The following is a 14,346-nucleotide window of genomic DNA, read 5'->3' as shown; positions in this document are numbered from 1 at the left end:
GCTAATTTTCCGGCAACGATGGAGAAGGAAATCAAACTGCAAATCAAAAATTTCTGATCAGAATACTTCCTAATTCATAGATTACCTTCCGATGGGAAGGTGATTATACCTCAACAATATATTCAATTAACTTCTTAATATCGTAGAAGATACTCTCCCTACCAATATTTACAGAGTGCTTCACCACCAATTATTAAAACTCGTTGCCTACAAAACATTATTTATAGACAAAAAAGTGTTAATTGAAGGAAGCAATAGGTTGTAAACGTGATTTAAGAATAGCATACTAATTTTGGTAGTTGTAAACTCAAATTTCCAACTGAAGAAAATCATGGCTTACAACAAATTTAAAGAAACAAAAACACGGGTGCCAAAATTGTATAAAATTGGTGGAAAATTGAATAAAATTGAGGAATGCAAAAGTAGAAGTAAGAAAGATTAGACCTTGAGAATGTCAAAGGGGTGGCCGATGATGACGGCGGCGACGCTGGCGATCAAGCCAGCCAAGTACTCCTTGTACTTGGACCCATCTGCCGAAGATGCCGAGCCTTCTACCATTATTCTCTCTCTCAGTCTACATTGCCATAGTAATTGATGCTACAGTAAAATTAGCTTTAATTGAGGTTCTCAAAGAAAAGTATGAGTAAAACCCTTTCATGAGAGGAAATTTGTAGAGAGTGAAAATGAAATAAGAGAGAGAGAGAGGGGAGAGAGGATAGTGAAGAAATTTGGACCAAAGGTCAAAGTAAAGTGCTCATGAGGTGAGAGGAGAGAGAAAATTTTGAGGGCCAATTTGGGAAGAGCACTATTCATAAGGAAATGCTAGTTAAAATTTAGGGGTAATATGGGCAGTGCACTATTCATAAGGAGCCATTTATATTTTGATGCTTGGTGCTTTTATAGGTTTAGGGATTAGGGATAAATTAAAATTATTGATGGTTAAAGTTGTGCATCGACAAGATAATTATGATAAAATAAACAGGTTAAGTATAAAAGAAAAGAGGAAGTAATTACCCTATTACTCGTACCTTGCGCCAAAAAAAAACACAAATAAAAAGTAACAAAAAAATCGAGAAAGTATACAATTATCCCATATATCACTCGTAGTAGTCAAATTACATAAAAGTTAAAGTCAAAGTTAAATAGCGAAAAGTCAAATTATAAAAAGTAAGAGTCCAAAATCAAAGTTAAATAGTGTAAAAGTCAAAATTAAATAGTGTAAAAGTCAAATTAGTGTAACATACAGTGAAAAAAAAACCGAGAAAGTATACAAATACTTGTTTGTACCCTCTGATGAAAAAAAGACACAAAAAATAAAAAACAAAACGTTAAACCCTAAACCCTATTCAGAACTGTGAAATTTCAGTCCCAACCTCTTAGAACTCTCCTCTGCTACTCTCTCTCACCTTCAAACCTTGGAGCTCAACTGCAACAATGGCGGCTTTAAGCTACAAGAAGAGCTACCGTACTAATCAATCATTGCAGCAGTTCTACACTGGTGGCCCCTTTACTGTTTCTTCAGACGGCATATTCCTTGTTTGTACTTGCGATGATTCTATCAAAATCGTCGATTCATCGAATGCGTCGATTAAATCCACCATTGAAGGTGATTCTGAGCCAATTACAGCTCTTGCGCTTAGCCCTGATGATAAATTCCTCTTTTCTGCTAGCCATAGTCGTCAAATCAGGGTTTGGGACCTCTCTACGCTCAAATGTATTCGTTCTTGGAAGGTATATAAATAATAATAATAATAATATTTGAGATTTTGATTCATTATTCTTATATATGTGTTGCTTAGTGTAATGGTTAGTTTTGTGTAATGTTTTTATACATTTGGTGTTGTGCTGTGTATGCGCGAGTAGCTTAATTAATCTTTATGGTGATTGGTGAATACCGAAATTGGTTTTATGTACTACATCCGTTTCATATTATGTGCAACAAAGGCCTATGGACTCCTGGATAAAAATTCATTTGTGAGTGTTAAATGGAGAGAGAAAGGTAGGGATGCATGCAATGAGGAGAGCGATAGAGAGAAATGACAACATTTGTTGCATATAATGTCAAGCACCAATTTTTAGTAATTGTTGCACATAATATGAAACCGAGGGAGTAATTAAATTTAAAATCTGTTTGTTAGTTTGTGTTGATCTGGAATTGGCAAAAGGATTTTGTTTGTTACTTTGTCTTGGTCTGAAAATTGGATGTTACATTTTGATGAAGGGACATGACGGGCCGGTGATGGCTATGGCATGTGATGCATCAGGAGGATTGCTAGCAACTGCTGGAGCTGATAGGAAAGTTCTTGTATGGGACGTTGATGGTGGATTCTGCACGCATTATTTTAAAGGTCACAAAGGGGTTGTCACTTGCATCATGTTTCATCCTGATCCTGATTGCCTTCTTGTAAGTGCTAACAATTTTGACTTTGTGAATTAATTACTTGAGTTTGGTTTTTGGGGTGATTTTTTTTTTTTTGCTTTTATCTAGGATATTTGTTGTGTGCATTGGTCCATTTTGTAGAGTGTGCTGATATATATGTTCATTGTTTTTATATTTTATTTTCTATTTTGAGCTTAAGTTGCATTACCTTTTGAAGTTGCCTTAGAACCATTAGCCATTTAGATTTAGTCTAGAATTAGTTATTAGACTTGTTTGATGTTCTTTCTCCATATACTTTTAATTGCAACACTTTGCTTTTCACGCTTGCCAATGCATAGTTTTAACTATCTGTACCTTCAAATATAGATAAGTAAAAAAAAAAAATGTAAGAATTAAATATTGTGAAAATATAAATTGAAAAAAAAAAAAAAAAATCTAACAACACCCCACATGAGAAAATTTACACTATTCACATTCTTACAATAAAGAAGGTTAAGTGTAAGAATGTGAATAGTGTAAATTACTAGTTATGAAAAAGGTGGTATCTGACTTTTTAGATGTGTGTAGGTAGCTAGGTGCTTTGAACAGGGGACAAACACTTTTGTTTGTCTAAGTGTTAGTGGCATGGTTTTGATACGTCGGGATGGGGCTTGAAGCTTTGAATATGTGTGAGATGTATGCATGGATGTAGACTTGTTCCAATATGTCTCATCCTTTGATGGTGCTAAACTTTTTGATTTTTTTTTTTTTTTTTTAACTGTCTAACTGACTTGTAAATCCTGTGAGTCATTTGTACTACTGATATTATTATATTTGTTGGAATTTTCTTGTTTCGAGGCATATCTTTTTAGTGCTTGTTTTATGTATATCTTGCATGTCTTAATTTAGTATTTGGCGTTGTTTTACAGCTTTTCTCTGGAAGTGATGATGCATCTGTCCGGGTTTGGGATCTTATCACTAAGAAGTGCGCTGCAACAATGGAAAAGCATTTCTCTGCAGTAGTTTCCTTGGCGATGTCTGAAGATAGAAGGTTCTTACTTAGTGCTGGAAGAGATAAGGTTTGCTATCTCCTATTCCTGTTTGATAATTGGAATTCAAAGTTATTGAGTCTTTCTATTTGCAAGTTCACCAGTAATGCGGATTTTCAGTTCTTCGCTATTTAAAAAACTAATTTTAGTAATTTATTGTGCCTCTTGTTTTCCATATATACTTTGAGCTAAATGTTAGTAAATAAATTATTGATACCCTTATTCAAATGTAAATACATTTCTTCCAATTACAGGTGGATTTTATAGATTCTGAAAAGTAATTTTTAGCCATGAGCCATAAAAAAGAACCTATTGGGCCTAAATAACACTCAAATTGAATATGTTAATAGTGTTTCTACTTTTGACTTGTTATCTTCAATTTATTTCGGAAACTTGTTAGTAATTCTCGTGAGAAATATTCAGATAAGAAATTTTGATTTCCATTTTTAATTTTTTATTGCTAAAATTTTTTGATTGCGTATATATAAAAATTATGAAAATTATTAAGTTTACATTAAGACAATTCAACAAGACCGCACTTGATAATATTGTTTTTTATACATTAGTCTAAAAATACGGTGAAAGTTTTAGTTAAACGAGTACATTAGACCACTATCATGCCAGATTAGACCTTATTGAATCAAACCACAACACCTTATTTCATGTGAAGTGAACAAACCCTTTATTATTAAGAAAATTTATCAATAATTGTCTTGCTTGTAGATTTATCCATGATAAATGCATGCAAGTCTTATGGTGTCTCTCAGTCGGTTGCCTTTGTATACGCTTCAGGCTTTTCTTAATGCATTAAATTCATCATTCATGCATGAAAGTAAAGTTGTCAATAAGTTGAATCGTGTCGTGTTCGTGTTTGGTCTCTTGTCAATTTCGTGTTGTTCACAAAATCTATCAAAAACTATGTAAAATATTGGATAATTGCATAATTTGACCACTTCATCTAAACGGGGTGTGTTCGGGTTGGTTTCGTGTCGTGTTGTGTTGACTTCGTGTTTTCTCTCACTAACTTTGTATTCGTGTTGTGCCGGTTTCTGGTTGTGTTGTCGAAAGAGCCTTTTCAATTGTTTAAAAGATTTAGACCATTCAATCATGGTGTTTATGGCCGCTCGTGAGTTCTCATGTAAAAAACTGAAATTGGTTTTAAATGGAATCCTCACTGTCTCTTGTTATAGTCTTAAATTCATATCAATCTTAAAAATGTGGAGGTCTTGCTAAGTAGCAATTGAATATTCTAGGGAGTTGATACTTCATACTTGATTGTTTGTGATTGATATTCCTTTCACTCTTCAAGTAGAAGAATATTTCGACTTTGGGAACTTCAACTATGTGCCAGACATCTTAATCATAGAGATAGATGTTCTCTTCACCTGAAGTAAGGTGTTTTGGTCTGAAAAAAATAGGTTTTATCTGATTGTTTGACTATTTGACCGTATTTTTACACTTATGTATAAGGGGAAAAAACATTATCAAATGGATTCTTGTTTAATTCATCTCAAGGTGCATTTCCAAATATTTAATTTTCATAATCTTTGTATGAGTATGCAGTTACAGTCTTACAGATATTTTATTATGAAGTAAATGAAGATAAGAACTAATGTTCTGAGTGTTTGACAAGAATTACTTATAAGGTTCTGAGTCTTGCTGTAAATTCACAAATTCAAATACCTTAAAATTTGATTTATGATTTGAAAATATAAGTTCATGATATAAAGAAAGCAGATTTCTTCACAATTTGCTGAAGTCTGATGTTTTGGACCTGAAATTTATATACTCCAGTATTATACTTTATACTTATTCTTACCCTACTAACTTACAGTAACTACTTCTTATAAAGCTTGTCTCTGTGTGTGTGGGGGGGGGGGGGGGGGGGGAGGCTTTGCAGTTGATGCGCTCAACTTTATGCCTTTAACTGAAAAATTGGTCTTTTGGCTTGACCCAACAATTGCTTAGAGCAACTCCAATGGTTTAAAAAAGGGACTTGTTTGCAATCATTAAAAATTCCAAGCTATTAGCTGCACCATGGTTGCACATCTTGCTAATTAGCTTTGGCAAGCTAATTAGCTTGGCAATTATTAATTAGATTAATATTATTTTAAAATTTTTTTTAAAAAATTAATTAACTAGCTTAACCATTAATGTAGCAAGAAGATAAATTAGCTCGGGAAAATAACAGGGCATAACAAGTTAGAAGATATATTAGCCTACCCCTGGATGCTCTTAGAGACTACATCCGTTCTAGAACTGAACCAAGTGCTCTCATACAACTATAAAATGAGATGTTAAATTTAGATTCAATCATCTGGTTTAAAGCAATTTCCCAACTTCGTTTACTATCAACTCTATATATTTAGTTACCTTGATGTTTATTTATGAAATAAATCTGTTTAGAATGTAGATTGTGTGGTCGTTGCTAATCTATGTTCACTGAAAATTGTTTTGGAAATTCAGGTTGAATTTTTCCAAGCCAAGTTGCAACTGTTGTGCTAAGTTCATCGACTGAGCATAATCACTTGAATGAGAAAATATTGTGTTGATAAAGAACTTTGACCTGCTATGTGGCTCTTAAACTCCCACCTCTTGATATTTAATCTTTATTTATATATTCTATCTGTTCATTAATTTTTGTCAAGTTTCTTTTTTCCGATGTTCTTATTTTGTTATCAGGTATCTAATACTAATTTAAGGAAATTTATAGGTCCAAAAAGTTGAATATTTTTGTTACAAAGTATGTATAAGTAATTCCTCTTTAACCAAATACACCAAAAGATTGCTGCATGACCTTTTTCTTAGTAACCCCAGAATTCAATAAAAGCTCCTTGATAGAATAAGGCAAAATCCATGACTACACCACACAACAAAATCCTCTTAAGAAATTGATACAGAAGGAAGATGTGCTAAACTGGATTTAAAGACAAGCTTGGGGTGTGTAATAATAATGGTGTCATTATATTTTTCTCACATGTAACTTGACAAATCGTTGGGCAATGAAGGAGTATTGTAACTCTTTTACTTGTCTCACTTACACATTGAAGAATCATTATGACTCCCCTGTCTTTAGGGAAATGAATAAAGCATTGAGATGTGATACATTACAATGCTATGTAACCCCTAATGATATATGCTGGCTTGTGTTCTATCTTATCAACTTATGAAGCCTATAATTGATCTGGCTGTAATCTTAAATGTTATATATGCAGTTTAATGACTTTGGAAATTACTGTAGGTTGTTAATATGTGGGACCTCAAAAGCTATGGATGCAAGACAACCATACCGACATATGAGGTGCTTGAAGCCGTTTGTGTTATTAATTCCGGAACTGTATTCTATGACAGTTTGTCATCACAAAGGCCTAAGAAGGGCAAAAATATCATGCAAGAAGTTTATTTTTTAACTGCTGGTGAACGTGGGATTGTCCGAATATGGAACACTGAAGGGTAATTTGACAACTTTGTTGAGTTATTTCCTGCATTACTCTTTAGCATTAATTATTTATATATATATAGGCAGGTTTTACTTTTCAATTTATTGATAATATTATTTATAATCTACTCATCCTCTTTCTGCTACAGTGCAGTTTGTTTATTTGAGCAGAAGACTTCAGATGTAGCATTTAGTCCAGATGAAAATGATTTAAGAAGAGGTTTCACTGCCGCCTGCATGCTACCCTCAGATCAAGGATTGCTATGTATTACTGCTGATCAGCAGTTTCTTTTTTATTCCCCCTTGAAGCATTCTGAAGAAGATCTGTGTTTGAGTCTCTGTAAGAGGCTGATTGGATACAATGAAGAGATAGTAGATATGAAGTTCTTAGGTGAAGATGAAAACTTTCTTGCTGTTGCCACCAACCTGGAACAAGTAGACTCTCTTCTACTATCTTATTTTTTAGTTAGGAGATGATGTATGTAATATTAATCTATTGATCCTCTATAAATACAGGTACGGGTTTATGATCTTGCTTCAATGTCATGCTCCTATGTACTTGCTGGTCATACCAGGATCGTTTTGTGTCTTGACACCTTCACAACAACTTCTGGAACTACACTTATTGTAACTGGCAGCAAGGACAATAGTGTAAGTGGCCATTCATTGTTTATTTCGGTAGTTTGTTATTGGTTGCCCTTTGCGGAAAAATAGTTATTAAGTAAATTAACTAAAGTTTCTTGATGGTTATCTAGACAGCAGAGATCTTCTATGGGCTAGCTGAACAGCTGATATCCTCTACTCACTTCCATAGACCTATTTTTATTTTAATTTAATATTGGTACTGTTTACTGTACAGGTCAGATTATGGGACTCAGAAAGCAAAAGGTGTTTAGGGGTTGGCAATGGTCATACAGGAGCTGTTGGAGCTGTTGCTTCTTCAAAGAAATTGCGGAACTTTTTTGTTAGTGGTAGTAGGTGAGTGTTTACTTGTATTAATATTATTTTGCTTTCCATTTAATTTTTCTGTCACTTTTTCTTATTTGTACTAAATAGATGAACTTTATGTCCGGATTCATATACTTGTCCCTAACTTTTGGGTAATGGTTTGCTCATGTCGTGTTGTCTCAGAGCAAATAAAAATTATGATTCAGCCAACCAATGCTGATATGTTTAATGTCCCATTGAAGCTTCATGAGGCATGCAATAATAATCTGGCAATGGATGCTGAAAAGAGTCATATTACTGTTGTTTAACTAGAGTAAACAGTCATCATGCAGTATTTTGGAGGATATAACGATAGAATTTTTGCTCAAACTGGAAAATTTATGGTTTTTGATGTGATAAGCTGTTCACTGTGGCTACTTACTTACCTTTGCTTACAACCTCAGTCCCTGCACCAGTATCTCTAGTCTGTCATTAATGTTCAATGATCTCGCATATGAGAACCAAGTATTGTGGATTGTGATTGTCTTTGTCTGCTATTGTTAACTTTTTAGTGAACTTACCATTTTTTGTATCATATAAAGTATTAACTACTGAACACTTTGAAGTATCCTTTATCCCTACCCAGTTTGGTTGTATGAAGAGTTGTGCATGGAGGTCTATGATTTTTTACGGGTGAACACTATGGCTAATGCTTGGAAGGTTTTACTAAATGCTTGTACTACCTCCGTTTCTTATTAGTTGCAACTTTGGGGTATTATTTGTGAGATATATTAAATATTCCAAAGTTGCAACTATTACGAAACGGAGGTAGTATATCTAATGTCCAACTTTGGAGAGAGATTTGACGAGTCAGAATCTGATATATGTCGATGTGTTCATGTGTATATTGTAGACTCTTGCTTGAATTTAGTATGATAATTGGAGGCTCAGGAGAGAAAATTATGGTTATGAAAATTAGAGCAATAAACTATTCATATGATCTTCTATTCACAGTATGAGTTTTTTGAATTTGTAGTGACCGTACAATAAAAGTGTGGAGCATTGAAGGACTTGACAGTGTTACTGAAGAGCCTATCAGCCTTAAAGCAAAAGCTGTCGTAGCAGCCCATGATAAGGATATCAACTCACTTGCTATTGCACCATGTGACAGCTATGTTTGTAGTGGTTCTCAGGTTAGTTAACTGCTTTTGATGCAGGATATCTAAAATTGTTAAAGAACAGCCAGAATTTGTACATGTATTTACTATTAATTGGTCAAAACTCATAATAATTTGTGACATTAATCATAATAAGAAACACAGTCAAAATTGTACATGTAATTACTACTCCCTCCATCCCTATTTGATAGTCACTTATTCCATTTTTGGTGCCCCAAAATGTTAGTCATATTTGCTTTTTTCAAGTACCATTAATATTAATTTTTTCTACCAAAATTCTCTCCAATTTGCAGAAATATTTGTGCAAATTTAACTTTCCCATGTAAATTTTGCTTTTCCATGTACTTTAATTACTTTCTCTCTCTACTTTTTTGCATACCCAATGTAAATTTACTTTTTCAATCTACTTTTGCTACTTCTTATTCATGTTTATTAATTCCCGTGAAAATTGCCCAAAAGTGACTATCAAATAGGGATGGAGGGAGTATCATTTAGTCAAACTCATTATAATTTTTGACATTAGTTCAGGGTCAAAGATAAAATATAACAGAGATACTCTCATATTCTTTGGATGAGTGATTGTGGAAGTGTGACTCTTAGTGAGTTGTTTCTGGGTAAAATGAGATGGTATTGCAAAGAGGGGTTCTGGATGGGAGTAAAGATGCAACAGTATGTTGATGTGCAAGGCTCTGCCTGTTGAAAATTTCAGCTTGATCAAGATAATTGATGGCTATAAATTTTTCTTTCAAGCGTCCTTTTTCTTTCCATTTGCTGTCAAATAATTCTGTATTTTGCCCTACGTTTTTTCCCTAAAATCTTGATTTTTTTTTTCCACTCCTTATTAGCTAGATTCAAACAGAATCATTATGTGGAAATAAACAATATCCGACATAACTCATGACAATATGGAAAATGGGGTCCTGAGGGGGTGGGGTTTGGGGGGGAGGTTATTGTTAAATACCAATCAGTTGTTCATGTCCTTTTGGTTGTAAAATTGATGCACTGCTTGAGGAGATTCTGTTGTGAGGCCTCATGTCTTTCTTATTGGAGTTCATGGAACACTTTCTTTGCCAGCCAGAAAAGAAAAAAAAAGAAAGTGGTTGTGATTTGCTTTTTACAGAATCAATATGTTGCGTTTGGTTATTTGATTTTTTTGTTTATGGACCAAACTCAGAACAGTAAGGTAATTTTCTTTTATGCAGGATCGCACTGCCTGTATATGGAAGCTTCCAGACCTTGTGTGTGTTGCAAAACTCAAGGGCCATAAACGAGGAATCTGGTCTGTAGAGTTTTCTCCTGTTGATAGATGTGTGTTGACAGCATCTGGAGACAAGACAATAAAAATGTGGACTCTTGATGGTTCATGTCTAAAAACATTTGAAGGACATACATCTAGTGTATTGAGAGCATCTTTCATCTCCCGTGGGACTCAATTTGTTTCGAGTGGTATGCAGGCATTATCTTTCTTAGTCTCCTGAGAAGTTGTTTTGTTTATTCCATAACTAATATGGGGCCTCTTTTCCAGGTGCTGATGGATTACTGAAGCTCTGGACAGTAACAAGTAACGAATGCATTGCTACTTATGATGAACATGAGGACAAAGTTCTGTTTCTTTTCACATTTAATTTTTCTTTGCATATTGGAGTTATCACTGATTTTTGTTGCCCTGTAAAATTTAACAAGCTTCTTCTAAATGACACACTGACACTTTCTATACAAATTGGTTGATTATATATATATTTTTCCCTTTTTGGTTGGCTATAAGGATGGGAAATGTGCACAGATTTTAGGGAGACTTTTGGAGGAAGTGGGACAGCCTTTTTCCCGTTTCTTCCATCTTTTTTTTCTATACATTACATGAAGCCCTGATTTAGGAGTTTCTGACGAGAGAGAGTGATGTTCTTTCATGAGTTTCACTTTTTAAGCCAATCCTTACGAGTGCAAATTATGGCGAGCTAATTTACTGGGGGTTCTAACAGAGTTATAATTCAAAATTTCTCCTTTTAAAAGAGTGACTTAGATTTCATGTGTTTTTTTTCACTCCAAATGCGTCTACTTTCTTAATGTTTGTATATTTTCATCTCCATTCTAGAAGTGTAAGGCACTTTCTTAGACACCTTGTTGGGGAAGGCTCCAAAGACATTGCAATTTGCAAATGAATACAAGTATATATATTTGACGGGCAGAAAAAAGGGCCTTTCTCCTGAAGAATGTCTCTTTATACACACAGTCATGTAACTTGGAATTACCTCTTTTGGCATGTGGGTTGGATATTTGGTATTCCATACCATATTGTTTTATGTTATGGGAACATAGTAGCTTACCACATTGCCTGCCTTTTATCTTGTGAGCTACAGTGATCTGTTTGGTTGCAGTATTTTATGGTATCTTTTCCCATCTCTTTGTAGAATGTGTTTGAGGTGTGGTATTCCTTTGGATTTTCCTGTGCTACTAAGCTGTAGTTTTGCATGTCTTTGTCAATTAGATTTGTAACGCTCCTCATTGAATCTATTTGTGAGCTTCAGGTATGGGCCCTGGCAATTGGAAAGAAGACAGAAATGCTGGCTACAGGAGGTGGTGATGCAGTTATTAATATATGGAATGATTCAACTGCAGCTGAAAAGGAAGAGGCTTTTCGTAAAGAGGTGTATTTTCTGTAACTTACCATGTGTGGCATATAAAGTAAAAATTAATTCTTAGTTAATCTTGTCTGTTTGATGTCATTGGATTGATCTAGTTTCTAGAACAGCTAAGTGTGTTTATATTTTTCTTTTAGTTCTGATTGTCAATGATGTTCTTTAATCAAACTTCATATGCCTATCAGTTGAGTTTTTCATTGTCTGCTGAGACCTGGTGGTGCATCTTATAATTAGATGTATGACTGTCCAGTTGCTCCGTCCTCATCCTATTGTAACTCTCTTTTTTCCATCCATAAACCTTAAGATTTTCACCGGCTGTCTTTTTTTGATTTTTCCTTTTGACTGCTTTTCTGATACTTGTTTGTGTGCTTATTAAAAAACCATCTTTGACATTGCATGTCTTTTTTTTTTTTGGTAGCTTTTCCTACTATATAACTGTCTTATGAGTCAATTGTGTTCTTAATTTAGGAAGAAGGGGTTTTGCGTGGTCAAGAGCTTGAGAATGCAATATCAGATGCTGATTATGCTAAAGCAATCCAGATTGCCTTTGAGCTTAGGAGGCCTCACAGGCTATATGAACTTCTTTCAGAACTTTGCAGGTTAGTTACTTGTATGCCCTAATATGCCTGTCATACAACATTAATCCCTTGCTTATTTGAGGTGTTAAATAATATGTTTGTGCACACATTCTGATATTCTATCTACATTGTCATTGTATCTCCAATATATTCTTAGGGAAAAAGATGCCGTTGATCATTTGAAGAGAGCTCTTTTGCATCTTGGGAAGGAGGAAATGCAACAACTTTTTGAATATATTCGAGAGTGGAATACTAAGCCAAAGCTGTGTCACAATGCTCAGTTTGTGCTTTTTCAGATTTTCAGTATGCTTCCCCCTACGGATATTGTTGAGGTGGGTAATCTTATTGTGAGACATTTTCATTGAATTGAATCTGGGCTGGGTACAACAAAGGAAATTATGCTTGAGCTCCTAGTTATTAATAAAACATTATTGGTCTCAAGCACAAGTAATCCCTCGCCCCCCCCCCCCCCCCCCCCCCCCCCCCCCCCCCTCCTCCTCAATAGAAGCCTTAATCATCTTTGTGATCATCAATACTCCCTCCGTTCCCTAGTAATTGACACAGTAAAATTAGACACACTTAACCCTAAATAATAAATTTTATAAAAAGCTTGATATTATGAAACTTCGTATTAATATATACTTAACAACATATTTACATAATAACATTTGTTTATAATATCTTTGTAAAAGTTATAGTCAAAGTTAAACATATGAATAGTGAAAAAAGGTGTGTTAATTATTATGGATCAGAAGGAGTAATAGTTTTGTTGTTATAAAATGCAATGTGCACAAACTGGAGCTAAAAATACACCAAACTCTAGAAAGTGTTACCAATTCATTGTATCAAAGGATCATCAAATCTTAAACTTATAGCGTGTTTGGATTGAAGGAGATGGAGGGAAAGGAAGGGAAGATAAATGGAGGGGTGGAGTATTTTTCATTGGTTAACAAATGAGGAAGGAAGAGAATTGAAGGGGAGATAATAGGGATGAAATTTAAAGAAATTGATCCCTCCAACAATGAAGAGATTTGGAAGGAAAACTCATCATTCTTCGCTCTCATCCCTTTCCCTTCCCTTCCCTTCCCCTACCGCCCCTCTTTTCCTTCCCCTTTCTTTATCCAAAACACACTGTTAGTGTTACCTTAGTACTAGGGGATTCTTGAGTATACCGTGCGTTGGTGTCAAAGCAAGATGTCAATAGTACGTTATTGTTCTGAATCCACTGTAGCCAACAATTAATATGTTCTATAGGTGTTTGAATTCAGATACTAGTGAAATGGAAAACTCTATTTCTGTTAAATTATTATTGAATGGTCTTGGATGTACAATGTACAGGTGAAAGGCATAGGAGAACTTCTTGAAGGGCTCATCCCTTATTCTCAGAGGCACTTTAGCAGGATTGATAGGCTTGAAAGAAGCACATTCTTGTTAGACTATACACTCATTGGCATGTCAGTTATTGAGCCCGAGGGTGAAAGAAGAAATATAGAAAACAACTCTGACAAGAAAGTAGATAAAGAGGACATATCTGATCCAGTGGACGCAAAAAAAGAGACTGCAACCGAACCGGCTGTGGAGACACATCAGAAAAAGGGCTCAAAAAAACGAAAATCTAAGAAGTCTCCAGAGGTTGCTAACAAGAAGGTTAAAAATGTACCTACAACAGAGTCTTCAGCTGTATCATTACAAGCATAATGCCGCTAATTTGCTTTTTATTTGTTCTGGAACTAATTGTAAAGATACAGCATGAAATATTTTCATTTATAGTTTATTGTTTTGTACAAAATCACAATTTTGTAGCTGTAGCAATGGGATTTTGTAGGAGTCTGTATGCAAGAGTTATTGTCCCCAAGTTTCTTACAAGATCAAGTTCTGTCAAGAATGATTTACTTGTGTGTTTTTAGGGGGGGTGGGGGTGATTCCGGAAAATAGTATCATATATTTCATATGTATGAATTGATGAATGTGATTTGTTCCAATTTTTAATCTAAGGATAAAATTTCAATTTTATACGCAGTTGTCTAAGGTATTGTGTTTTGCAGGTTTTTATATAACATGATCTTTTTGTATGTGAAACAAAGATGTGACACCATTGAAATTCTTTTCTTCTGAAATACCTGTTTTGTCCTGTTTAAAACTTTAAATAGGAAAATCTAAGACATTACCGCCACTAT

At 34.5% G+C, this 14,346-nt stretch overlaps 1 protein-coding gene across 1 annotated transcript; it reads left to right on the top strand.

Moving 5' to 3' along the window:
- The first annotated feature begins 1,314 nt into the window (after window positions 1–1,314).
- On the top strand, window positions 1,315–14,054 carry LOC145586386 (protein TORMOZ EMBRYO DEFECTIVE-like). Its single transcript, XM_081643216.1, has 14 exons — window positions 1,315–1,731; window positions 2,222–2,404; window positions 3,289–3,438; window positions 6,650–6,861; window positions 6,997–7,282; window positions 7,364–7,498; window positions 7,707–7,825; window positions 8,811–8,967; window positions 10,155–10,398; window positions 10,478–10,554; window positions 11,478–11,597; window positions 12,060–12,190; window positions 12,327–12,501; window positions 13,508–14,054. The coding sequence occupies exons 1-14, from the start codon at window positions 1,435–1,437 to the stop codon at window positions 13,865–13,867; spliced, it is 2,646 nt and encodes an 881-aa protein (XP_081499342.1). The 5' UTR covers window positions 1,315–1,434; the 3' UTR covers window positions 13,868–14,054.
- Window positions 14,055–14,346: the final 292 nt, after the last annotated feature.

This window comes from Chenopodium album, chromosome 16 (genome assembly GCF_948465745.1).
Source record: "Chenopodium album chromosome 16, dcCheAlbu1.1, whole genome shotgun sequence".
Taxonomy (NCBI): Eukaryota; Viridiplantae; Streptophyta; class Magnoliopsida; order Caryophyllales; family Amaranthaceae; genus Chenopodium; species Chenopodium album.
Note: the sequence above shows the minus strand (reverse complement) of the source record. Positions and strands in the feature narration are given on the sequence as shown.

What these genes read in the sequence shown, in the direction of transcription:
- LOC145586386 (XM_081643216.1), top strand. Translation starts at nt 1,435, where the DNA reads ATGGCGGCTTTAAGCTACAAGAAGAGCTACCGTACTAATCAATCATTG. An exon ending in CGAATATGGAACACTGAAGG is followed by an intron (nt 6,862 to 6,996) that starts GTAATTTGACAA and finishes TTTCTGCTACAG; the next exon opens with TGCAGTTTGTTTATTTGAGC. An exon ending in TTGCCACCAACCTGGAACAA is followed by an intron (nt 7,283 to 7,363) that starts GTAGACTCTCTT and finishes CTATAAATACAG; the next exon opens with GTACGGGTTTATGATCTTGC.